Source organism: Plodia interpunctella, chromosome 6 (genome assembly GCF_027563975.2).
Source record: "Plodia interpunctella isolate USDA-ARS_2022_Savannah chromosome 6, ilPloInte3.2, whole genome shotgun sequence".
Taxonomy (NCBI): domain Eukaryota; kingdom Metazoa; phylum Arthropoda; class Insecta; order Lepidoptera; family Pyralidae; genus Plodia; species Plodia interpunctella.
This window is the reverse complement of record NC_071299.1, coordinates 5,430,441-5,455,065: the sequence shown is the minus strand read 5'-3', so window position 1 is coordinate 5,455,065 and position 24,625 is coordinate 5,430,441. Positions and strand designations below refer to the sequence as shown.

Sequence of the window (24,625 nt, the reverse complement as noted above, 5' to 3'; positions counted from 1 at the left end):
TATTGGGAAAAAGTTTAATAATTTTTGTAACATACTGCGTACTTACTACAATCACAATGATATAAAAAAATGTTTGTCTCGACTGTAAAGTCATGAGGCCTGGATACGTGCAGAAAAATCTTAAAATTCTGCAGATTTGGTTGTGATTTTATAACCGGCCGCCTGACTGACATCAACCTTCTTTCAGAATGCTCTTGTTGCCTACTTACAACACAAACTTCAGTTCAATACTGAATATTCTTTTCCTAATTTTTATTCTTAAGTTACGCCAAAAGCATCTCACGCAAATAACGAGATAAAGATTACGAGAGAACGTTAGAAATACATTCAACTCATCCGGAAGTACGGTCGATTTACTCATGTCAATAATATTAATTATTACACAACATACGAGTCAATGACCTCATTCACTCGTACATTAGATACGTTGGCAGATTAACGGTGAATTAAAAAAAAGTGTTGTAAATAATCTTTAAATTTGCGGGACTCGGGATATAAATTAACGGCTCGACGACTTTGAATGAAATATAATATTTGAATGGTTTCGAATGAAATTTAAAAGTTAAATTTATTCAAAACCATTTGGCTGCTCATTTATCATAAGTCCTTATTACTCGGATTATTACGAGACTTATTCCCAAAATTTCAATACTCATGTGATAAGCTAATTATTTCATACAAAGTGGAAGTACTTATTACTCAGTAGCTATAGTTACATATACGTTAGATACCTACCAATTAGTAACCAAAATTAGGGTATTTCATGACTTTAATTAATTCATTTTAAGAGCAACGATGCGTGGTATACATAAATAAGTATAAATAAGTGGAAGGAACTCCAACGAAAATATCCAAACTCTTCAATTTTCATGATTACGAACGAATAAATCTCCAGCGAATGTATATCAAATTCAGATCAGTGGCATTGCTAAACTTCATCGGACCGGCTGCGCGCGCGCACTTTCAGGAGCGGCCTAGTCGCGGACGCGTCGTCGCCGAAATCGCGCATAGTAACAATACAACGGTAAAACGAGGCATAAATTGTATTACCTCGGTAATATACTGTACGGACGTGAATTTCAGATTGTCTGGGAAGGATCACCTTAGTTTGAAGTAAGTACCACAATATTTTAACTGACTTGTATATAAGTTTACTCTAAATTGATATTCTAATTTAGTTAAATAAAAACATGTTATTTTAAATATATACTATTATTATAAAGAGGTAAGAGTTTGTGAGTTTGTATGTTTGATTTCAAAATTTTTTTCACAATTGTGCACCTTACATTATCAAAGATTGCTATAAGCTATATTTTGTCTCAAAATTCCCACGAGCGAAGACTAATAATTAATAACTTTAAATTCTTTTATTATATTTGAAAGTCATTAGCCCTTTTCGAATTGGCGTTAACTTGTGTAGGTACTTCCATTTAAGTGATGGAATTGTTGAAGCAAATGAGTTTGCAAACTTTTTACGTTACAACTTGTTATATAAATGTTGTTTATAATTTTCAGTTTTCATAATTTTATACGTAAAATTCTATGAGACGCCGCCAAAACTTACCAATATTACTTTTTAGAAATGAAAATAAAAAGTTCAGTAAAATATCATGAGTAATATCCCCAATTAGGAAAAATACGGTGCAGTATGAAGCTGAGTTGGTTTCTTTTTGCCTCTCCTGTATGTATGAGATCTGCTGTATTGTCCTAATAAAATTTGGTTTGAGAATTTTTGAATATACACGATGAAATTGTATGTTCTTCTTTCACTGTTTTCTTTTGGAAGGTGTTGTTTTACAAGTATGAGCATATAGTAAAAAGTGCTGTGATTAAAAATTGAATAAAACCACTGTATAATCAAGAACGCCATTTGACTACCAAAAGTGATGACGTCATCTGCGTGTAAATATTCTGCTTGACATTTTGATATACTCAATCTAACACAATAGGCTATTTTCGGCGATCCATTTTCACAAAAAGCCCCGTATAGAATATACTAGCGGCTCGTCCTTGCTTCGCTCGAGTAAAAACATAATACACCTAAACCTTTACCAGGAATCACACTAACTATTGCTATAAACCGCACGAAAATCCGTGCAATAGTTTTTGAGTTTATAGCGAACAGACAGACAGACGCGGCAGAGGACTTTGTTTATAATTTGTAAGGATATGATGTAAGGATAAGAATTAAATACGAGTATGACAAATTTATTATATTTTAATTTTACAAGAAGTCCTACAAATTGTTAAGTTAATGTCTCCAGTTTCCGTTTTCAAGCGACAAAAGTTAGACTACAAAGGGACGATAACGTGTCTCCTTACTTAACGATGCTTGACATCATACTTAAGTAAAGTAAGTAATTGTCCTCTTATTCCATTGTTTCAGTTCTTTTTCTCTCCAACTGCATGTACAGTACAGTAACTCGAAGAAAATAAAACTTTAAAAGTTAAGTTTATGCACTTAAAACTTAGTGTTTCTGCAGTAGGTACAGTCACATCCTCACCTATGTTTGTATGTTGAGTTACGACTGCACGGATCTACGTTAAATAGTGGCGCATTTGCAATGTACTTAGGTAGCATACCTAATGTACTGTTGACTGTACTTAAATTATTCTGTTGTATCTTTCTACATTATAATGTAACTAGCGGCCCGTCCCGACTTCGCTCGGGTAAAAACATAATGAATCATTCGCCTAAACCTTCTTCAAGAACCACATTATCTATTGGTAAAAACCACATGAAAATCCGTGCAGTAGTTTTTGAGTTTATCGCGGACAGACAGACGCGGCAGAGGACTTTGTTTTATAAAATGTAAGTATATGTATACTCTACCAAATTTCCTGCTTGTTAGATTGTTCCAGTATTAAAAAAATATATATACGATATATGTTGCACCGACTACATACATACAACAAAAATGTTTCATTCAAATCCGTCCAGTGTTCCAGAGAAAACATGTACAAATAGATAAATGGACAAATAAAAATACATTTATATTTATTTAAAACAAATATTATGTTGATAGATAATAGGTTGGTCGAAGAGGAAAACGTGTAGGTAGGCAAGTAATAAATATTGGTTTAAAGAACACATTTGAATCGAGCCGAAAACTCTATGAAATCACCATAAACATGACCTGTCACAAGGTCATGTTTATGGCGAATAACTTGACCTTTGAACATACATCGAGCTCATAATTTAATTTGTAATAATGAAATAGACTAACTTATGACATCAACGCCGCCATTGCGTAATCTAGCCATTCCCACTGGAATAAATTTCAGTTTTACATTGTTTTATCATGCCTATCAAATTTATTATAGGATAATAGCGACCAGTCCAGGCAGTTTATAAGTGTTTTCAGTAATCGATATATAGAAAAATATGTGAATTTGTATGTTATGTTATTTGTAGGTTATAATATAATGACATAGATCTAATCATAAGTTTACTTACAATTGCACAGTATTATATTTAATACTTTACTTTTTGTATAGAAACGTCTAATATACCTATTAGTAGATTTTACGCTATCAAATTATAATTTTACTTTCCCGCGTTTTCCCGCAGTTCGGCGCGGTGAATTTTTTTTTTTTTATTTTTTTTTCCGTGATGAAGTATAGACCTCTGAGGTTAGATCTCGTTCTCTGTACTTGGATCTCTTGTAACGAAATGTATGTATGGAAGATTGGTTAGTAGATAAAGCGTGAAGAAGTAAAAAGCAAACAAACTTACTTCGGATTTATCATAATATACTTCATTACTAGGTACCTACCTACTTGATATTAATAAATAATAGAATAGCAGATACGTAGCATTGGCTGTTTGCATGTAACAACAGCTATTTATAGCTATAGAAAATAGTTATGGTCAATTCAATGTCTTACAATTACAGTGAACCGTCATAATCTATCTAGGCTAGGCAATTTTATGGCATATACATTAATAAATCACTCATTTTAGGTTGTAATTAGAGTTAATAAATTTACGAGTATGTGATTACTAGTTATGGCATTTGAATATTCCTATTTATGGAACAGAACGTCTTTCTATGAGATAATTTTAAGCAAATAATGAAATTGATTTAGCTGCGCTCTTATGAGGTTATCAGGAGACAAGGGGGCCATCATGTCTTAATACGATTAAGATCAGGACCTAAACTGATCTGCATTTCAAATTCGTACGAATTTTATGTATGAATTTTATATGTACCTATGTAAAAATTAAGTCGATAGTTATTTTTAATTAGGTTCCTAAATTGAACTGAGTTGCAATAGAATCGTTCCATAAAAGTTGATTATTGGCCTGCATCTAGAAATATATATTTAAGATGTTTAAAGAAAAATATTTGTGCAATATTTTAGTTTTTATTAAAAAATTATTAATTAAATTATAAATATTTTGATGCATCACAGGAAAATCTTGCGATCGTTGATTTACCAGTAAACATAATTTTTTTTTTAATTTTCACAGAAAAATACGGTCAAGAAAACTTATAGATTTGCTTTAAAGTATACTTCGTCTTTTGTAACATCTCGGTCTTATTCCGTGATCTTAATTAGTAATAAAATACAAATAATGATGTGTTCCGATATCAAATCAAAAGTCTTTCGCCGTAACTCCCCTTATCTATTCAGGTCTCGAGACCTTTAAAGAAAAAAAAATCAACCGATTAAAAAAATACTTACTTTTGCTCAATGTAGTGTAATTTGTTTATACATTGTCATTCTTGGGGTCAGTGAAAAGCTGCAAAAAATTGCACCTTTGTGAACCTCCTTTAATGAAGTAGGTCCAAAAATTAATCGGAGTGTGTATGTTCTATGATGTGTGACACACGGCAGTGGCACGGGACGAGGTCTGTAGGGCAGGAACTCTCGCTCGATATCCGGCAAGTGCGTGAGATTTACGATTACGGCCGAATTTATGGTATATGGATTGTCTGCCACCGCACCCCTTCCTTATCATTATTCTGCGTCCTAGCTGAGCGACAAGTGCAATAAGGCTGCGCGACGCGTCGTCATGTGATTTGGTATATCAAATGTTTAACGTGTGGTCTGGCATTGCTCTATAAGAAAATGGTACCCGTTGGCAAAATGACTCATAAATGTCATAAATAGCTAATTGAAGCACTAAGTTGATTTGTTGATTTTTTATGTGTTTGTGTGATAAGACATTTAGGACAAACTGTGGTTGGTTATCATGGTGGGACCTGGATTAGTAGATATAACTGGTTGTGACATGCGCGGTGGGGCACAGAATCTTACCGTGATGTATACAACAGCCTCGATTTCCTGACGTCCCCCAGGATGTTGTTATTATTTTGGTGTTTTCCTTCCGATATATAATTTAGAAGTACAGATAAGGACATAGTGTATGCATATTGTGGGAAATTTGATAGGGTGAAGCTGCGGGCCGGGCACATGTCAGCTAGTCTTTCAAACATGCATCGCGTCGTCTTCTGTTCTGCTTAGTGAGGACGCCGCCCCTCGCGGGTCTGTCGAATCAAGCACACGTATTCAATGCCTCATTCGATAATGGTACATAAAAAAATCAGTATCTGCGAATCTGAGATGTAGTGCTATGAACGGAATTGATGATGTTAGATATACAGAAATAAAGATATAATTTTATTTGAAGGGTAATTCGTAAGGATGGCAGACGTAAAGGATTACGTTTCGGGTATTCCTATGAGAGGTAGGAGAATGTATAGGATCTATTTCATATTCTGTTAGTGATTTTTACTAATCCAACATTGCATCTTTTTATTATACAAAAAATAAGACTAATAAAAATATAATATAATATAATATTAGCATTAAATATGTATATTTGATATACCTAAATAGGAATTAAATAAATAGTTATAACATCCACTTGTACAGCATGTTAAGTCCGTGTGTTAAAATTCTAAAAAATAATAAACAGTTTTGCATTTTTAACCCCGAAGGAAAGGGTCTCAAGGATCGAAATCCTGTAGATAAAAACTTTCATTTTCAATTGCAATAAGTTTCAAGAAGATCGAAGAAATAACATTTTTCCAAATTTCTATTGCTAGTAACAAACATCAGTTAGTACCTATATACTGGCAAATTACATTATTTATTTAAAACCGTGTACCTATATTTTAAATCCCAAACATTTGGCAAACGCGATGTTTTTGGTATCTTGTTTTGCCGTGAATTTATTACCTACAATACTTCCCGAAACCTTAACTTCAACGAAATAAATTCTCGAAGAGCCAAGAATTAAATATACCATGGAGTGAAAACGTGAAAAAAAATGGCTCACTCGCTAAGCCATTGCAAAGGAAACTTCTAATGTAAAAGTATCTGTTTACGAATGATCCGGACTTTCGGTAATTCCAATTCCAATCCAACAAAAAGAAGGTGAAAGGGCGTACTAAAAATAGTTACCTTATTTTACTGGACCTAAAGTACTTGCGTTGTAGGCCCAAGATAAACTTAATTTTCGTAAAGGTGTGATAGGTATCTTGATTGTTAGCAATTTGGTGCCTAGCCAGGCGCAATCATTCTTGACCTCTTTGACTATATTCGTGCTAGATTTGTCCATGTTTCGGAACAATGTCGACATATCTCCGACGAGAACATAAAGCTGTGCGATACTCACTAATTACATTGTTCTTGAGGTATTGTGTTCCTAACAGACGCGAAGACGATCCATATAGGTACGGTTATATGCAACAACCATAATATAATTTTATATGATGTGAAAGTCGCGATTTTTTTTATTCATAAAGGTTTTATCACCATTTTTATCGCACGAGAGATAAAATTTACTTTGATGTCAGTGAATCCCATGAATATTTCGAATAACATCATTCATATTACTAACGTAGATATTTGTTTATTCTATTAATGTTTCAAAAAGAAAAAATGGATATAAACTTAGGTACTTTAGATTACCTAAGTATTACTTTTATTTTTTCACTATTCTTTTCTTCTCACTAATTCTAGAAGTTGACATGCGTATCCACAGAACATGAACAAGAAAATTGTAAGGATTTAATTATGTATGTATATAAATTTTAATGCATACACGCGCAAACGCGCATATTGTCGCATACCTACGTTATATTTCAATACAAACGTGTTGCAAAAGTGCTGCACAGCAAGTTGGTGTGCACGGGCCTTAATTTCGCTTTTGTACCGTATTGTTACTTTGGTAAATAGAGTTTAAAATAAGAAACTTATATGTATCAATTACATTAATACCTAACGTCATCGTTATTTGTTGTATGAATGTTATATGAATACCCATTTTGTATTCTTTTGAATATTTTTTGGTTCAGGGTTACCATTAAATAAATATGTGACCCTTATAAATTATTTCACTATTTTCACTGAACATCAGACTTGTTATCCGAAAAGGTAAGCACGTAACGATATTCTGTCCTTTGTAATAAATCTTTGAGCCCGAGTAGACTTGCGACTTATCGACCATCCCTTGGTGGAAGTGCGACTAAGATAGCTCGTAATGGGCCTGCAGCACACGCAAAGCACTGGTCAATTATCGTTTGGAGTGATTACTTAGCTACACGAGAAATGTATTTCCAAATGAGCCTTTATCGCCAGAAGTATGTTTTTACTTCTTCATTCATAATACACGAATGAAATTGGCATAGCCTTAAGGGATGTCAAATAATGGTAACTAGTAAGAAAATTAAAAGAAGAAGAGAATAAGAAGAGCTCAGAGAGAGAGAGAAGTAGAAAAAAACAGTTTTAAGAAGTCACAAATTAAATAATATCGTTACATATTATAAAAAGAAGTCCCCCGTGTCGCGTCTTTATGAACGCAAAATTATTGTACGATTTTCACCAATAGATAGTGTGATCACTGAGGAAAGTTGAGGTGTATAATTTATTTGGTTTTACTTGAGAGAAGCCGGGGTGGGCCCCTAGTTTGTTCTACTTACATCGGTGCTATAGATTCTCCTTCGTTTAGAGTATTATTACGTTATACTAATACTGCAAATCATTAATATCGAATTTAGTTTACACAAGATTTATTTTAGTCGAATAAAATAAATGACAATTTTCGATCCAATATGATCATAATGAACAAAAATAAATTGGAGTCGCAGTGTCGTCAATCACATCATTCCTCTATATTCCATGACTAGTTTCGTCCTTTATTGGTAATAAAATAGAAAAAAAATCTATTCGCGAATGTTTGTTACTTTCCCTCTTGTTTTTATGATTTCATTTCGTCTTTATGAAAGTTTATACATATTCAGGAAAAAATTAAATATATCGTTGGAATGGCATCGTTACGCCAAGAAGTTACCCTAACTTTTCATATTGAAATCTTCTCTACACCAGTCAGTTTTACAACGTTTTCTTTGTTTGAGGAAACATTTTTTATAAATATATCGTTTTATAGAATAAAGAACAAATTACTAGTCAATTCACATATCATTTTTATAAGATACATAATTGATGAAGTAAAATTTTAACTGACATTTCATATGAGGGCCCGAAAGACTTTTGTACGAGTAGAAAAGATAACTTTAACATGAATATTCCCTTAATGCAATCCCGTTGTTCACAGATGTGGAGTTCCCATGGCGTCTGGATGCTGCGGAGAATATGAAGGGGCTTTGTCCTGTGCCTGTTGTAATTCTCGTTAATGTTCTAACCGTATGCGCAATCCAAGTAAGGGAGGTATGTCAACATATTACTGAATCGCGTTAATTGTTTTGATTGATATATAATCTCTGGCTAAACCAAAAACGACTATTAACTACATCCATTTCGTTTTAAAGTCGTCTGGTGTAACACTTAATTTAGTCTGATTACTTAGTCCAAAATAGCGGAGCCTCGATATCGGCCAAACCCATATCATTGTCTTCCTGAATAAATAACTAATTTCTTTATGGTGAATAGGTAGATGCATCTGCATAGAATTGGACATACCCATGTCCAAAATTGCAAACCACAATGGTTTACGGCTATAAAAAGTCTGGATTCCAGCCAAATTGAAATATGTCTTTCTTTATCAATTGGCTGCTACTATATTGTACGGAAACTATAGGATTTTTACAAGGATCGACCTAGTTATCTGAATGGGAATCGTATTATTATGAGTCGTTTCGTATAGATAGATTGCCCCATGATCATGATTCATCACATGACGGCAACACCGAGGTTACATTTATTTGTTACGTCTTTATATGGGCTTCATTCAATTGGGAGTAGTAAAATTCATTCACTTTTAAATTTACAACACAACACTTATTTATAAAACGTATACATACACTTAAATTTATTTTATCCATACTAATATTTTAAATGCGAAATTTGTCTGTCTGGCTTTTACGGCTTAGCCCCTAGGCCGATTTGGATGAAATTTGAAATAGTCTATTTTTATTTTATTTATTGACCCGAGGTCAAATATAGGCAGCTAGTCTGGGGTATTGAAATAACGAGACAAAAAGTGACTTTTACGTGATTAACTAACATAACACAAACTTAAGTAGCGTATTATTGTTCAATTTTAGGTGGAAATCGACCGGAAATCACGTAATGAAAGGACACTTGAAATGAGAAATACTTCAAAAGGACACGACAAAATTCTACACTTTCATAATTTGAATACAGGTAAGCACACAAAGTACCTAAATACCCCCTTAATAATTAGGTTTAATTCTAGAAAATAATATTCGACAATCTTAACAAATTAAATAAAGTCGTAATAATAATTATTTGAGTATTTGTATTTTCTATTAACGATAAGCCTAATAACGTAATACACTAACTATTATTTCTTATTTATTTGCCCTAACATAAGCTAACTTTACAGAAAACATAATCTACTACGACAGGTTAGCCTTACATTACTTATGTATAACATATAAAACTTGGTGAAAGTTGATCAGCATCTTCACAATAGTTTAAGTTTTAAATTTTCAGTCGGTAACAGAAACAATATTTTTCAGATCTAGATATTGTGCAAGTGGATTCATATTCGAAATGGAGCCGATGGAGTGTTTGCCAAAACGGTGAAAAGACCAGACGGCGGCATTGTCTGCGGCGAAGTGTATGCGGGAAATCGCTGAGGGTAGAAATCGCAAGGTCAGTGGAACACAGCCTTTGGAAACAAAAGGATTCATTTTAATTTTAAGATGAGATCGTTGGGAGGACCGTAGTAATTAAAAGTATGTGTGCATAACTGTCTCTCATCCTTGCATATTCCCGATTTTTTTCTCGAAGACTAGGGTCCGCGTAAAAAATAAACTCTTAGTTTTGAAGATTCGGCTTTTATTAAAAAATAAAAGTGCGCTTGACACTGGCTTGGCTGGAGACTCCTTGATCTAACCTAACCTAAAAGTTACTTATGCCACATTTACCAGTATGTCAAAAATTAAATGCTTTAGACCTGCCAAATCTGGTGTAGCAATACTGGCCCAAGAACAATAGGATGAAATAAATTATGCGAAAAAAGGAACCCCGTTAAAAAAATAGCAAGGTAGCTCATTGCTTGGTCTCAATTATTTCTTATCCTGATCTAATGCCCAATACGAACTGTAATGATTTGATTGTTTAGTAGAATCAAATGCGGAATTCAACGATGTTTACAAATATACCTATAGACGGTGCATAATCGTAAATATCAGATGTAATAACTATAAGATAGAGTGAGATGTAACATGTTTACAGTTGTGAAGAAGACAAGTCTCAGAAACGACGGAGTTCTTGCCGAAAAAATATGCACATTCACGGGGTAAATTACATTAATTTTTATTTACTGTGTTGTTTCTTTGGTTATTCCAGATTTCATACCCGTGCACCAAATTTCATCTAAATCCGTCCAGTCTAATTTAAGCATGAAATAAAGAAAATCTACTAACCACCAAACATTTTATTATTTTTGTTATTATTTCCATTTCCAAGTATTATTTTATAAGGTAGTACAATTTAAACGAATTATAAATCCCTCAATCTATAACTTTAGATTGATCAAATCTGCGAACTTTACTAATCACTTGAATCTCACTTCAAAACGGAGTCTGAAAATCTGAAAGTTTTCTAAACACCGCTCCGTAAATCAGAAATATTAAATCTGCAATCAGTTATTTGTACCTCACAAGCAAATGAAAGTATAACAATACTACTCAAAATACACTACAGTACTTACAATACAGTACTTAAAATAATTGCATCTATTTAGTGTATGACCATATTTATTGAGTTTCTTACTTACTAGAATTTTATCTTTATCTTTAATACAAGAATATACTAACCAATTAGATAAATATTACTTAGGAGCTGAAGGGTAAGGAATTAGCTAATATAATTTAACTACCTCTTGACTCGTGTACTAGTGGTTTTAATCGATCACCACTCGCAAGCAAGAAAACAAACATTGGAAATTGCGGATATTAATGATTTTCGCATATCGATAATGTTTATTTTTAGCAGAATTCAGAAGTGTAAGTGATATGAATAGTTATCATGAATCTGAAACTCCTGAACCGATTTCGATCTAGTATTTTTATTTGAAAAATAATTTAATCGAGAGTAGTTGTAGCAGATAAGATGGTGATAGAAACTTCGGAGTTCAGGTGTTTCTTAAACTTTTAATTTAGTTTTTTTTTTATATCTAAACGTGTCTAATTGTATTTCTTAAAAGTTTGTTCTGTTTATATAAGCTTAAGAATGATAATAATACTGAAATTAATTTCCTGGCGGCGAAGACTATTTTAATATTCTGGTCAGGTGATCTGGTCAACTGAGATTTTGGAATGAAACGTCTGCCGAATTTTAACGAATGGGTAATTTAATTATTTGCAAAATACTGATTTTTACACTTAATAAGTTCGGTAAAATAAGTGATCAAAAATCCTTGAATTATTTATGTTTGACTGTTTAATTATATCACAAAAATCTTAAATATAATGAAAACAATATTTAATGTCTCTTGTTATTCAATATTGTTTTTAGGTTGGCATTTAAGAAATAATATATATTTTTCATATCACATGTACCGTCGCAGGCAGATAAACCTGACCCGTGGTAGCAAGTCAGTAAGCCCGGTCAGTTATATCTGAGCCCGACTGTACTTTTGCTAGTATAATATGTGCGGTATTTCGCTTACAATGTATCATTCCGAACATAAATAAATATGAATGTTCAAAAGAATTAAACAGTGATGGAAGTAAAAATAATATTTTCTTTATCGAAATCTAGAGGCATTCACCTCACAAGTCTGGAGAATTTATTCTTATGTAAACAGTGGCAGATGCTAGTAGTTTCAATTTAATATAAAGTAGTTTGTTATAGTAGTAGGTATGTACGTAAAAATTTCATAAAACTGAGCGGCTACATTCCTCCCAATTTTATTTTAATCTAGGTCTGTTTATATCTAGGTATAATATATTACATATTATTATGGCTACAGCAAGATATATTTATGAATAATTAATTTTTCATTAATATAGGGTTCATTTGTTGATATTAATTATGTCAATACGGATATTAATAAAAATGTCTTTAATTTTAATAAATCGTTGATTACAGCTTACGGCTATGTGATGGACTTATGGGTAAACGAGTTTTTATCATTGGTCATAAATTAAAAATATGTTATAATATTTTCTTTACAATTGAATTCTGGAAAAGATATGAAGAGACATAAAATAAATTTATTTCAGTTGTTTCTATACCCTTACCAGATGATACGCCAGATGAATTCCAATGACATCCAAAAAAGGTTTCGAGGGTTCTCGCCATGGACTGAGTGGACCTCCTGTTCAAAGAAATGTACCACCGTAAGACGAAGGTATGTATTTGCTAAAAGTTCTTTGTTATAAGTTGGTATTATACAAACAATTAGGCACCTTCTTTGTTTAGCGTTAAACTTTGAAGTTTCCGACATTGGTGTTTACATCGGGTGGTCTGATGGTCTCACATGTAGCTACAAACACTAACATAATAATCCTTATCCACACATACATATTAAAACAAAGTTCTCTGCCGCGCAGGAACAGACAGACATAACTCAATTAACTCAAAAACTAAGTACTGCATGGGTTTCCTTGCTGTTTCCAACCATAGATAGTGTGATTCCTGATGAAGGTTTAGGTGTGTAATTTATTATGAATTTATCAGAGCGAATCCGGGACAGGAATATAATCGGAATATTTATATTGAATCGTCCTTTATTTTTGTCATTCCCAGATTCTGTCAAAGGCCAGCAATATGTGGGAAGAAGGTTCTAAGGCAGTCTGCATACTGCTACCTGGAAGGCAGCTTCTGCCAGCATTGGATCCGAGGCCGGATGCAGAGGAGAAAGGACCCAGGTGAACTTGCACATAGGTACTTAGCTAACAAATTATTCATTGTATATTGTGTATGTAATCTTATTAACTACTTAAAGCTTCAAATGAGAGATGCCTGTAACAGAGATGAGGTTGTTACGATGAATATGTATATATGAATAAGATAATATACGAGACTTGACACAGTAAGGAATTAATATGTATTGAAGGATGTATAAAAGTTGCTCAGGTTCGAATGAATAATGAGATATAAGAGACGCACCCTACGCTTTCCACTCTCCGAAAGTAGTGTGTTGTCTTTTAGTCAGTAACGGAAGAGTCCGATCACAAATTGTTAGTATTGAAGTCAAAGTAGTGCTCGAGTAACAGAAGGAAAGACATGGATTTCTGATAGTCTTTCTAGGTTAGACTTTATATTTCCATGGAATAATTGAACGATATATTTATACTAAACACATTACCTAAGCATAACCGTAGCGCTAAATAAAATTTGAAATAACGTTACTTGAGATATTATTTTCTGACAACAATTTCTGTAAACAAAATAAACTTTTTAATATACACATCAAAGGCTTCTTATCGGGTGTTTACACACACAAATTGCTACTGACGCTTTTATTATGATTTCAAAAAACTATACATACATACCGTATATCGGTTAATATTTATAAGATCCATATAAACTATCACATTCATAATTGTGTAATTCACTGAATCAAATTGAGTAATTTACATAATATATTCTACTATTAAAATTAATTTTCATTAATAGTTTTTGAAATTTAGTTTGTCAGAATATAATAACGTTACAAAGTTAAACAATTATTTATCTATAAGTATATATACTTTTTCAGAATACAATTTAGTAGAAACGATGCCGCGGCCTGCGCTTGCGTTCCATCGAGAAGACACACGGGTGTCTCGGGCAGCGCCATCGTGCGGCAAGCTCGGGAGGTTCCGGGGCACTCCAGCCATGAGGATGCGAGCCAGGATGCAACAGATGGTCCGCATCATAGGGGGAAGACCCACCATACCGGGCAAGTGGCCCTGGCAGGTCGCTGTGCTCAACAAGTATAAGGTACTTAACATTAAATTACCATAATTTACTTTATTTTCTTTACCTGAACTTCGGCAGTCGACAGTAGAGTTAGTTGTAAGCTTTTTTATATAAATATATAAAGAATTTTGAATTTGAACTGCAAATATATATTATTGCTACCTGATTTCTTCGACGAAATTTATAACATGATTTTCTTCAATAATTTGGGTTGATTCTCATTATCGACATGTTTAATGGATAACAAGCGAGTAATTAGTACTTACGAGTAATAAGTATCTAACCTAACATGCTCGAGTTTTGGAAGTTTTCTTTTGATTTGTTAATATCAGGGAAACTTTGCGATTTTTGTAATTATGTCTCGGGTAATAAATTAATTAATAAATATCTACTGACTGTTGATTACGTAGGATTCTTATCCACGTTGCAGGGTTCTGTAAAATGTACTTTTCTTATTTTATACTTACTTTTTTATTATATGGTTTTCGCATTTATTCTTGTAATATTACTACCGTTACTTTTCACTAAATGTCGCGATTTTAGATCAACGTGAATTAGGTAGGTTGATCGCGTCTACTTGTTGATATTTTAACCCCTGACGACAGAAGAAGGGGAGTTATAAGTTTAATGTGTCTATGTATCTGTATCTCATCTGTGGCATCGTAGCATCCAGAGCCGAACCGATTTCGATTAATTTTTTTTATTTGGAAGATAATTTAGTCGAGACTGTTCTTAGCTGCTTGGAAAAGGTACGTTAAGCCGTTTGGAAATCGCCAGCTCTTTTCTAGCAGGTGAGGCGATGCAAGCAAATTCTTGCATCGCCTGAATTTGCTTGCATCATCTCATCTGGAGATTTCTTAAATGTTTTATTTACTTTTATTCACTACTAAAAGATACCATAGATCTTAGTATTTATAAAATTCAACTTGATAAATCTAAATATAGCGTTGCTAAGTAAACGAGCCTTGACAGGTGGATAGACAGACAGACAACGGAGAGTAATATAAGAGTCACAATAGCCGAATTAATAAAACCCTGCAATACTGGGTTTAATTTCCAAATTACATTTTAATGTTTTGCCATTGATAGCAGAAGACATTATGTGAAATTCAAGGGGCGCTTCTATTGCTTTTATATTGCATTTCAAGTTGTTATTTATGATACGATGAGTATCATAATAAGAAAACGACCAACATAAAGGGCCATAAACTGAAGTTTATGACACTCGAGTATATCTACGAGGCTTGCATATATTTTCACTTGAAAACTAATACTGAAAAAGAGTTGTAATAAATATCTATAAGATGTTTTGAAATAGTATACTATTACTTCTTAGGTACTATCCTAGTTTCGTACTATACTTTTCTGAATGTTTCTTAAAAATTTTCAAGTTTAGATGTTGCAACCCAATCAAATCAAAAGTCAAGTAAGTGGTTAAAAACTTAAGTCGGACAGCAGGGGGTGCACGGAGGGCGGGGCGGTAGGCCCCCGCAATAAAAAAAAACATATAGATAACAAACCTAGTTGTGTCGGTTAGGTTAGGTTAGTATTGTGAACCCCTCCGACGGGTTCCCATCTTGTCGCGATGGTAAGGTTACTAAGGTAACCGGGGGGGCTGATCTGACACAACCAGCCACCCCTGTGAACCAAGAGGAACCCAAGGCCCAGAGACTTTGGTGGGTGCTCTGGGCCTCTCGTATTTTACTTAAGACTATTTTCTACGTAGCTTCGATAGATATTACCTTTACCACACATTTGATAGTATTCAACCGATTAAGCTGGTGTTTGTTATTATAGTAGTTATTAGTAAGATTTGTGTATATAATCCTAATTACGAGCCAAAATTAATACCAATTGTATTTTACTTAAGACTATTTTCTACGTAGCTTTGATAGATATTACCGATTCAACCGATTAAGCTGGTGTTTGATTATTATAGTAGTTATTAGTAAGATTTGTGTGGAAATAATCCAAATTACGAGCCAAAATTAGTAGGTATGTCCCATATCGATGATCGAATTCTCGTGTTAGAACAATGTTTGCACATGGCACCGTCTAGTTTGGGCGCGGCTTAAAGTAGCGTCGTTGTGTTTGTTCATTCAACATTCCAAATGAATTGTATGGCTCAAGCAAGCAGCTCATCACTAAATTATGATTACTTTATTATATTCAAACTCTTACGGATATTCGCTATGTTGCCACTCATACTCGTATGAACATTCGCATCTGGGTCGGTGTACTGATCAATATCATGTGTACATAATAATTTATTATTAATATAATCTAATTACGAATATATATATGCATGTGTTCGCTCACGGCACGAATTTCTCGTTTGCTCATACACCGTGGTAAGTAGAAGCTGTGTCCGAATTTATGTTTAAAAAGATACCCATAGGTTTCATTGTTCTCGTGAATTTTATCGAAATCTTTCAAGAACCTATCTCCTGTAGTTTATGACATACAATCTCTCTCATACAATTTCTCATAATAGTTTATGGTTTTAGTTCGATTTTTATTATTACCAATAAGTTTTTTACACAAATGTCAATGTTTACTCAAGCTTTTATTCTTGTGAGAGAGATGTGTGACATCTTATTGAAACATGTCCGTGCAGTAATCCGTTGAAAAGTTCTCACGTTTGAAGCCATTCCTGAGTGCACCATCAGGCCATGCTTATTTGTAGGTACAAAATTTCAGCTCAGTTGAAGATATATGCTTCAAAAAATTCAGTGGCAAGATTCCATCCGAATGGATATAGGTACAATATTTACTCTGTCAGTTAAAAGCTTGTAAAGATACGGAGAAGGTGGACTTCGAAATTTATTAGCAGGCGACAGCTGTTCTCGAAAAGTAATCTAATTCAGTTTTCAGACTTCGCATTAGCATTAACGGGCGAGTAGGCTGAAAGAATATAGGTCATTTTGGTAATATATAGGTCACTAGCTTTTGCCCACAACTTCGTATGTAAGTAAAAATCCGTTTCCCGTGGGAATTTCAGGAAATCCCTTCTTAGCGCTCCCCTACACTGTCCTAGGAACCTACACACCAAATTTCAGAACCTACACATCACTTTCTACGCCAAGTAGTTTCGGCTGTGCGTTGTCTGTCAGTCAGTCAGTCTCTCAGTAACGCAAGAGATTTTTATATACTTATTGATTAAATATAAATGCTTTAGTTATAACTGAAGTGAGTAAAAGGCAATAAATATATAATATTCTTACGAACTACGACTAATTAGTTAGTAGTTGTAACTCGCTCTTACTGACTGACTTTTGGATGAAATTTAAACTATATGAGTAGCCGGTTTGACTGCTATCAATAATTAATAAGAAGTGATTATTCCCGTAGTCATTATGTTATGTTGTCAGTTAGAGATAATGAAATATAAAGAATAATCAAGAACCCTCTCCCATTTCGCTTACTTTGCTTACAGGCTCAGGAGTAATTTTATGCAAAGTCGACCTGACGCTACCTATACATCAAAGCATTCATCTAATTTTCAAATTACTCATTGTCAGATTTCGTTGAGGTTTCTGTTCCTCATATTTACAAGTCTAAACGTTAGCACTTTTACAATATTAGATACATAAATCAACTCATAAATGAACGAAAATTTTTGCATTAAAATTTTGTGAACTCCTTTGATTGAGTCTTCATTGATGGCAACAAGGTGATTCAAAATTTTCTGTGGCAAAACAACAATATTCCGTGATTCCGATGCAAATTTTGGTGACAATTTAATTCTTGATTAGAAATCAAGAATTACATTGTCGCCAAAATTTGCAAATTAAATGCCCTTATATTGCAGGAATGAACCCGATATTTGCATTTATTATTCTGCAGCTGTTGGCAAACAAATTAATGCGACTAGTGTTCAATACTCTGTAATTAAATTGAAGAACCACCGAAACTAATTAAAAGACCACTTTTGCCCTTTGACTATGTAGAGGTATATAAATAATACGGGTATGATATGAACTCAATTATCTAGTTCATTAGAGTTCTGACATAACGATATGTGAAGTTTGACTACCCCGTTACAATAGTACTTCAAAACTAATATTTAAAATGTGAAATGGAAAAGTCTGTCTGCCTATCTGTACCGCTTTCACGGCTAAACCGCTGGAACGATTTTGATGAAATTTGGTATGCAAGTAATTAAAGACCACCGTTCAAATATCGGTGTTTAGCCGTAACATATATACAACTAGCTGTGCCCCGGGGCTTCGCTCCCGTAGGTATTTTGTGATAAAAAGTACCCTATGTGTTATTCCAGGTTATATTCTTTCATAACAATCGGTCTATTAGATTTTGTGTGAAAGAGTGACAAACATACACACATCCTCACAAACTTTCTCATTTATAATATCAGTAGGATATACTGAAGTTAAGACAACTTTAGTAATGAAAAAAACAAATAGAGAACCGAAACTAACAAAACTATTTTATAATTTCAAGAAACATTTACAAACTTTTCCAGTACTTTTACAGACTTTCAGTAGGTACAGCAATTTCTCTATTACTAGGTACTCAGTTTGTTGATGAGTTTACTTATTACGTTATTTTAAAACGTATATTCTCAGGAGTACATTGTTACATTACATGTGAAACATAACTTGGTTCACTACATCGTGCGCTCTACCGTATTTATTCAGATCACTAGTCTTTTGCGAAACAAGCCTTTGGCAACATATTTATTCAATGTAAATATATCCCTTTCTATTAATGTATTATTCAATTCTAAATACTAGAGATATTTCTGTTTTTCTTACCACGCATATTTTCGAACATACCTATGTGGTAGAAATCTGAAGTATCTTGGTATCTGAGCACTTTCCCGGTTGAATCCACAGACAAGAAATGTCGAGTTTCGAGTTAAGTTCACTTTCCTGCTGTGAATTCTCCACTTCACACAATATTCGGCATTCAGAGCATTGATATCCAAAAATCAAGGGCGTCAAGCAAACGGACGCTTTTTACATCACTCATGTAATGGCTATACATTATAATGTATAGCCAGCATTACATAGGTACATGAGTGATGTAAAAAGCGTCCGTTTGCTTAGATAGATGCCGACGCGAATGTACGTACATTGCGTAATTATTAAGTGAGCTTCATTTCAAAAACCTGAAATGTACGTCGAAATCATAACTTGGTGCGGATGTATGTATAATACTTAGGCGTTAACTTGTTTTTCAGGAAGCATTTTGCGGAGGCACATTAATAAATCTGCGGTGGGTGGTAACAGCTGCTCATTGCGTCAGGAAGAAGCTGTATATAAGGCTGGGGGAGTATGACCTCATGACTCGAGGTCGCGGCGAGCTCGAGATGAGGGTCACCGAGGCAGTCATACACCCCCAGTACGACCCCGACACGGTCGTCAACGACGTCGCCTTACTGAGGTTTGTGGGACATAGATTTTTTATAATACTAGTTAAAATACTACATTTTTACATTTTATTACAAAGACTAATAATTTCATGAAAGTTTTCTTCATTTGGTCCACTCAGTTGTGTCTCGAACTCAAAATGTTCAGTTTGTTCTAAATAATATGCTTCTTTAGCCCAAACATATCCATAACAGACGCAAGGTATTTTAAATTTCAACCCTCATGATTATTTGAACAACAAAATCTAAAACAATTTAAAAGGTCAAATTTATTCCCCACCATGTTTGATGAGGAATGGAAAAGATACCGTCAAGTATATTTTCCTTAATCGTCCCTGAATGCCATTAATCGTCGATTGTCCTTTAGAATTCTCTCGTCCTATTTGATCATTGAAATTTCCTGATTGCCAGGGATTTGTTCATTTAGATGGGCACAAATTCTCTCTCAAACATTTATTCACTATGAATTCACACCTATTAAATGTGCATTACTATGTAAGTGTTGGTTGTATTGTAATTAGAATAATTATTCAAATATCTGTGTTACTAATAGTAAATTCGATTATGCACGGAAATACCTAAAATACAATATGCCATATGCCAGAGCGGCAATATTATCAAACTTTGTTGTTTATTTATGGTTCTCTGTAATTATTATTAATGTATTATAATATAGAATACTTGTAGTATAACAGAGAATCGCCATAGACTATGACAGCGCTAGAGCGCACTTGTGCATAAGAATTAATGACGAATTGAAAAATCTTCATTATTTTTGTTTTAGACTACCGTCAGCTGCTCGGCCTGACCTAGGGCACGGGATTGCCTGCCTCCCGGACTCTGCGCAGGCGCTACCCCCACACTCCACCTGCATTATACTCGGTTGGGGAAAAAGACGACCAACGGATTTACACGGCACTAGAGTACTACACGAAGCTCAGGTAAAAACAAAAGTAACGGTTTCTTTATGAAAAACTCTGTTAAGTGCGAGAAAATTTGCGTAGGGAGAGTTCTGAATAAGGTTGCCAGAACCGGGAAATCCGGGATTGTTTTCCCGTGATTTTGCGTGCCGTCCCATGTCCAGTAGTTTCACTTAGTTGCCTGAAATTCAATACTAGCTTTTGTGAAAATATTGATTTATTTTATAGTTAGCCTAAGCCTAGTCAAGCCAAATATATTTAGCGTTAATAGAATATAACAAAATCAAATAATCATTTGCATAACAGCCAGAGTTAGACAGTTCTAGGTATTAAACACGGATCGGATACCAAAATTAATTTCGTTCGTAGTCCAAGACATGTCCTAACCTACCTATGATCCTCCATTATATTCGCCGCATTAGCATTTTTTCTTATTCGTTCATCTGACTATTTGCTCTACCTTAAACAGCTAGTTTTCTCCGAAACTGATAATTTCATATTTTGTTACATCCACATACCGAAAGGATTTTTTGTATTTGCAAATACACTTCAATGTAAAATTTCATTTGGTAAATAACATTCTATTTTACTCTGTCCACGGCAACAGGTTTATTGAAACGTATAAAAAATAAGTATTAGATATGTTTTAAATAAACGTATTTATTTTAATTATTCCTGCTACGCGTAGATAAATAAAATTACAAGTTTCAAGCATTGAGGGAAATTGAAAAGCATGTACAGGGGATTAAGAAACAAAATAAGCTGATTCTATTATTCAACGTATTTCATAATACTTTTTAAGACTTCTTACTGCGGTGTTATAAAATTCCATTATATCATCGTCATACACTATAATTACAATAATATGGTACCACAGATATACCATTACATGTACTTAATGTTCTTATATCTGATAGTACCTACCTACATTATGCGATGAGCCGCAAGCAGCAGTTTCTTTTCAAACGATATGATTGTTGCTACTTCCTTTTTTACAATAATATACAAAACAAAAAATATTATTAATATAATTTCATCTTTGATTCTTTTTTCACAACTCAGATACGAGTAACAGGCCATTTATTGCATAGCAACCTATAATTGGAGTTCCTGACAGCTATATTCGGCGTTATATGGAATAATATAATTTTATTTTTCTTTTATTTAAAATGGAGAATATGTATATTCAGATTAATATGACTTTGGAAAGAATCCCTAAAGAACATCTAAAAACTGCCGTGGCAGTTAATAGAGAATATTCTATTACACAATGTACTACTAATAATCTCTATTTTACTCAAGAAACAAATTTTACCAGCTGTGTTGCCAAGATTGGCGAGTTTGTTTAGCTGTTCACGGATGATTTGATACAATGATACTTTGTAGTAGCAAGCCGTAGCAAAATAAATTAATATAAGTTCCGCCGAATAATGGGCTCTCATGCGATAAGTTGGTATTTAGTTGTTAGTTATTGTACATGTATTGTACATGTACAAACACATTATACCGATTCGGATTTTTTCTTAATACTCTGGGTTTTTGACGACCTCGGTAGTGCAGTGTAAATTGCTTGCCTCTGAATCGAGAGGTCCCGGGTTCGATCCCCGGTCGGGTCATGATAAAAAATGATCTTTTTCTGATTGGCCCGGGTCTTGGATGTTTATCTATATATGTATTTGTTATAAAATATATTATCGTTCAGTTAGTATCCGTAGTACACAAGTCTCGAATCCAACGATCCAACAATACTCGTGAACCTTTGTAACTTATTAGGTCCACTTCTTTTCGTCTATAATTATAAAATACATTTTACAGGTGTCAACGATTCAACAAGGCGTTTGTCGCCGCTCGTATTGGCAGTACGCCATCACGGACAATATGGTGTGCGCAGGTCGTGGCAGAAGAGACTCCTGTGCAGGCGATTCGGGCGGACCGCTGCTGTGCCGGGACAGAGACATGCGGTATTACTTACAGGTATTTATAGTATAATTATGTAGGTAAGTATATTTCGTTTCGTTCACAATAAAATTTAACAAAATAACACTATGAAAGCAGGGCGCGCGTTTCCTTCTGTTTTGGAAAAATCGCTGTGGTCTTAAAACCGAGATACCTATGTGGAATTTACTTACAGTAAAGTACTAGTTACCTATTTAGTTATATGTATTCTATGGTTTATGTATAGGTTTAAACTATCAAGTTAAAATGGTTTAGTGAATTGAAATTGATTGCCCGTTCACTGAATAAAATATATGGGTGAATTTTGTTTGGCGCTTTTTTTGCAGGGGATAACGAGCTTCGGCGACGGGTGCGGGAAGAGGGGGAAATATGGGATATACACCAGGACTGCGGGATACGTGCCCTGGATCAAGCGGGTCATGAACGATCGCTACTTTGATTGACATGTTATTTACGACCCGCCAAATATTTCACAAGTTAGACACTGGAAAAAGTTTCTCCAAATTGGAAAAAGTTTCTCCAAATTATCAAAATTTGAGAATGATTAAGACGTCCTTTTGAAAATCCAAATGATACTGCTGGATAAGTTACATAAATATCACGTTGTCAACAGTGAGAGTTTATTCGGAAAAATGTTCCTATCAAATGTCTGTGCTGCCGACACTTTATTACAACTTCGAAATTTATGTTTGAGACAAAGTTAACCTAAGGGTATGAAAATGAATTGTAAGAACTAACAAAAAGGCTTTAGAAAGTTCGATAGAACTAATAGCGACTTATTTTTGAAGTGAAAACTTCTTTAGCGGCGTTGTGCACTTTTGTGTTGAGTAAAAAATGTTAAACTCGCGAAAATTCGTTAGACGTCAAAAATGCACAACGTTAATATACAAGTTTTCACTTCTGCCGGCACTCCCGGAGTGAAATCTATTTCTTTTTTACTTATTGACGACATTTTACTAAGCATTAATCTTTGAAGTTCATTCTGAGATTTGAATACAGAGTTCTTATTAGTAAAATGATAAATGAGTTTTAGTACTATAGGAATATTTTCATTATATCTTCCTATATAAGAACATCTATGAACATGAAACCAAAAGCATTACCAAAAATTCTAAGTTTGCTCCATCAATCATTCTCAATATCATTGCTTTTGGCACGCAAAAGAGACGCACGCATGTCGAAGATTAGGATGGTAGCTTACTTGTAATGAATATGATAGTTTTTTTCTTTGTTGGTGGTGTTAAGTATTGTACTGTATCTTACAGTATATCTATGAGAAGTAGCCTAAAATGTTCGCACAGGTGCTATTAAATTTCGTTTAACAATATAATGTAAGAAAATGATGATGACCTAACAACATTTGCAATTATGTATTAATAATTTTTATGTGGTTTTTTAATTAACTTGCTACATTTAAGTAAAAGATTTATGATATTTAAGTAGTTTTACATAATTTCATTTATGAAAGGATATTTTATAGATTTAATTTTATATAAAGTCTCTCTAAATAAAAGTACACAATTCTACCATTTTCTTATTAAATATCTGTACTTTTTGATAATAGGACGGATCCCCAATGGACACCCACTTACTTCTATTTATGTGAATAATACTACATTCCACCGTACCATTCTTCGGAACGGATTAAGGAACTTATATGCTAAGGGCTTAGTGCAGGTTTGCTATATATACATCTCACCATCGAGTTGATTCGAAGTGAGACACAGCGAACCAATCACATTGCGCTATGGTAACGCAACGACAACCTCTATGCAATGTGGATGCTAATTTGGTTCGCTGCGTTTTTATATCAATATTAATCTGCGTGTCAAAGTTCCTGAAATTGGGTACATTTTTACATTGCGATATTATTGTAGCCATACTTTTCTAGCAAACTTTAGTGTCATAGGCAAGAAAAAAGTAGCTATAACCAAGTATAGTTACCGCTTTGGTCATTAAATTAGGACAAATCACACAGATTGAGCTAGCCCCAAAGTAAGTT

General features: G+C 33.8%; 1 protein-coding gene across 4 annotated transcripts; it reads left to right on the top strand.

Moving 5' to 3' along the window:
* The first annotated feature begins 922 nt into the window (after positions 1–922).
* LOC128670843 (uncharacterized protein) lies at positions 923–24,149 on the top strand. Of its 4 annotated transcripts, none has more exons than XM_053746850.2 (13): positions 923–1,113; positions 2,387–2,446; positions 8,570–8,682; positions 9,519–9,618; positions 9,957–10,092; positions 10,678–10,741; positions 12,693–12,799; positions 13,198–13,319; positions 14,153–14,376; positions 19,559–19,761; positions 20,532–20,688; positions 22,483–22,641; positions 22,950–24,149. In XM_053746850.2, exons 3-13 carry the CDS (start codon positions 8,608–8,610, stop codon positions 23,064–23,066), a joined length of 1,464 nt encoding a protein of 487 aa, XP_053602825.1. In that variant the 5' UTR covers positions 923–1,113; positions 2,387–2,446; positions 8,570–8,607; the 3' UTR covers positions 23,067–24,149. The 4 variants fall into 4 exon arrangements, with proteins under 4 accessions (XP_053602825.1, XP_053602824.1, XP_053602822.1 ...); XM_053746848.2 differs by having other exon boundaries at positions 992–1,113; positions 12,672–12,799; XM_053746849.2 differs by lacking the exon at positions 2,387–2,446 and having other exon boundaries at positions 960–1,113.
* The last annotated feature ends 476 nt before the right edge of the window (positions 24,150–24,625 follow it).